Here is a 2855-nt window from a genome sequence, read left to right as displayed (position 1 = left end):
ACATCATTGATTTAATGGGGGAGAGAACGCAGCCACACCGCACAAAAGAAGTGACATGCTGCTTTTCTTTCCGCACCGATTTTTGGCATCCAAAACGCTGCGTTTAGAAACGCAGCGTGTGCACTGATTTTTCGGCTTTCTCATACACTTTGCTGGGAAAGCTGAAAGCATGCAATTTGCCACTGAAACGCTGCGGTTCTAAACGCAGCGTTTCCGCGGTAAAAAACGCAACGTGTGCACACAGCCTTACATTCTAAAGAAACCACCATTCTATAGATTTTGGGGAGGAGACAGTAGGTGGGGTGTAGATTGGGCAGCAGCTCCGCACGGTGGCCGGGCGGCAGCTCCGCACGGTAGTGAAGCAGTGAGGTCATTGTAGATTATAGGCATTTCTGAACAGATGGGTTTTCAGGTTCCGTTTGAAGCTTGCAAGGGTAACAGATAGTCTGACGTGTTGAGGCAGCGAGTTCCAGAAGACTCAGGATGCTCTGGAGAAGTCTTGGAGTCAGTTGCATGAGGAGCGAAGGAGAGAGGAAGAGAGAAGGAGATCTTGGGAGGACCGGAGGCGACGTGTTGGAGTGTAGTGGGAGATTAGTTCAGAGATATACGGAGGAGACAGATTATGCACAGCTTTGTAGTTCAGTGTTAATAGTTTTAATTGGATACGGTGGAAGATTGGGAGCCAGTGGAGGGACTTGCAGAGAGGAGAAGGGCCTAGGATGTGGGACATTAGTACATAATGGGGGGGTGGGTCAGCGCATATGTCTTTATAGGATTGAGAAAGCTACAAAGGCCCATACATTTGGCACACATGCAGGGGAGGGGGGAGCAAGGTCCAAATCTTGTGCTGGGCCTCTAGTTATGTCACTGTATCATGCCAATAGAAAAGCTAACTGACTTATTTCACGGTCACCGCATTCTTCAGTTAGTTATGTACTATGATGCATAGAAGTAGAAGCCAAAAGTACTAAATGATACCAAACTGAAAAAAAAAAATCCTATTCAGCCCATCATAAATTCAAGTAAAAAATGTCCCTTTAGGTGTCTATTTCTTTGAAAAGATGTATCTAAAGAATGGATATGTTGAAGTTTTAAGACCTTTCACATATATAAATGTGAATAGATAGATAGAGAGAAGTACACATGTAGCCACCTCTGTGTACCTGATGGTGCATGGAGCACTCCCATTCAAGAGATAGGTGCAGATCCCAGAGGTGAGACCCACATCTAACAGCTGTTTATGGCAAATCCTGAAAATATACCAGAAATGGCAATTCATCTGCTAATGGTGCCACCAGCATTGTCACCGTGAGCTCTAGTAGCTTGTTTGATATCAAAGAAAATAAAATGTGCTTCCTTTTTATTTAGCAGAACAGAGACCATAATTAGTGTTACCTATTGCAGGTAACTGGACCACCCACTGATATACTGTACATGGATGCGCCATTCATTTTTGTTTCTTTTATTATACAATGTCAGAAAGAAGCTAGCTACCAACAGAAAATAACAAGGCTAGGGATATGTATGTATACAAAGCTTTAAGTTATTCAGCATTAAAATGAGAAGCATATATAGCACCTCTTTATTTAGTGGACGGAACATTAACATGCACTCCATGTTTTTTGTTTCATGTGCGTTCTCAGTCACACTTTTTGGTAAGACAGCTACTTGTCAAAATAAATACATGAATGAATGCCTCTGAATCATCATTTACAGCATAAGGTATGCGTCTCATCACATCCGAGAAGACGGCTGTCCTACATTCTGATCTGTGCAGGGAAGTGATGTTACATCCACAAGCGATAAAAGCCCAGAACTATGGTAAGGCATGTAAATACTGACCCTGGAACAGAAAGAAAAAAAGAAAAAAGTTATACGATATCAAAGATTTACAATAAAATACATAACCACCAGAGACAACTATTATATCTGCTAAAAATATATGGATATAAAGACCTGCACCCTTATGGCTATAACTTTTGGTGCCAGGTTAATATAATCAAGCATCAATCCATGCGATCTATATGGCTGAACATTAGCAGTTGATTAGGTCACAGAGAGGGACTTCTAATGGTTATTGGTTAATGGACTTCTAGTGACTACAGAGTGACTTCTAATAGTTATTGGTGCCAATTTTGTATACAGATGAGATTTTTTGCACTACTAGACCCTGGACCGAAACAGCCGAAGGGCTGAATACAGTGGCCTGGGGGCTGCACAATCCCCTTCACTCCCGCACATTATCACCGCTACCTGCATCCTCTTGATGCCATAGGGTTGAATACATTGTTGGAGGGGGAAGCTTTCTTCTACCATTACCGTGGGCGACTGAGACAGCAGACGCGATGACGTTACTTCATCACGGCTGCTGTGTGGAGTCAGTGCACCGGAGAACGGAATAGAACGCTGGGCGGACAGGAGTGATGTAAATATGTATTGTGGGCTTTTTTTTTTTAACTATGTGTGTTAGACTGAATATAGGGAGGCTATGTGGGGGTTCATGCTGTATACACGTGACAGTGTGGGGACCCGCACTGTTTATAAAAAAAACTATATGCGGATTCACACTGTATATAGGGTAATATGTAGGGGCTTTCACTGTAAATAGGAGAGCCATGTAGGGCTCATCTAATATATAAAGCTGAATGTGTGTATGTGTGTGTGTGTGTGTGTGTATGTATGTGTCTGTATGTATGTGTGTGTATGTATGTGTGTATGTATGTCCGGGATTGGCATCCACAGTCACAGCTACAGCCACAAAATTTTGCACACTCACACTTCTGGACCCCGAGAGCGTCATAGGCTATGTTTTGAGGGGAAATTTTAACCCCGCTGTTATTCAACAAAAAACCTGC

At 42.8% G+C, this 2855-nt stretch overlaps 1 protein-coding gene across 5 annotated transcripts in view; it reads right to left on the bottom strand.

Annotated features, from left to right (window-relative positions):
• Positions 1 to 248: 248 nt before the first annotated feature.
• Positions 249 to 2855, bottom strand: part of MCUR1 (mitochondrial calcium uniporter regulator 1) — a 40936-nt gene continuing 38329 nt past the window's right edge. For 4 of the 5 annotated variants that reach the window (XM_075316448.1, XM_075316446.1, XM_075316445.1 and 1 more), the window contains one exon: positions 249 to 1843. In XM_075316448.1, coding sequence (XP_075172563.1) covers positions 1788 to 1843 — 56 coding nt within the window. In that variant the 3' untranslated portion in view covers positions 249 to 1787. The remainder of the gene's footprint in view (positions 1844 to 2855) is intronic. The other variant, XM_075316444.1, reaches the window with a different exon arrangement.

The sequence above is a fragment of the Anomaloglossus baeobatrachus genome, chromosome 6 (assembly GCF_048569485.1).
Source record: "Anomaloglossus baeobatrachus isolate aAnoBae1 chromosome 6, aAnoBae1.hap1, whole genome shotgun sequence".
NCBI classification, from domain to species: domain Eukaryota; kingdom Metazoa; phylum Chordata; class Amphibia; order Anura; family Aromobatidae; genus Anomaloglossus; species Anomaloglossus baeobatrachus.
This window is presented reverse-complemented; position numbering and strand designations above follow the sequence as displayed.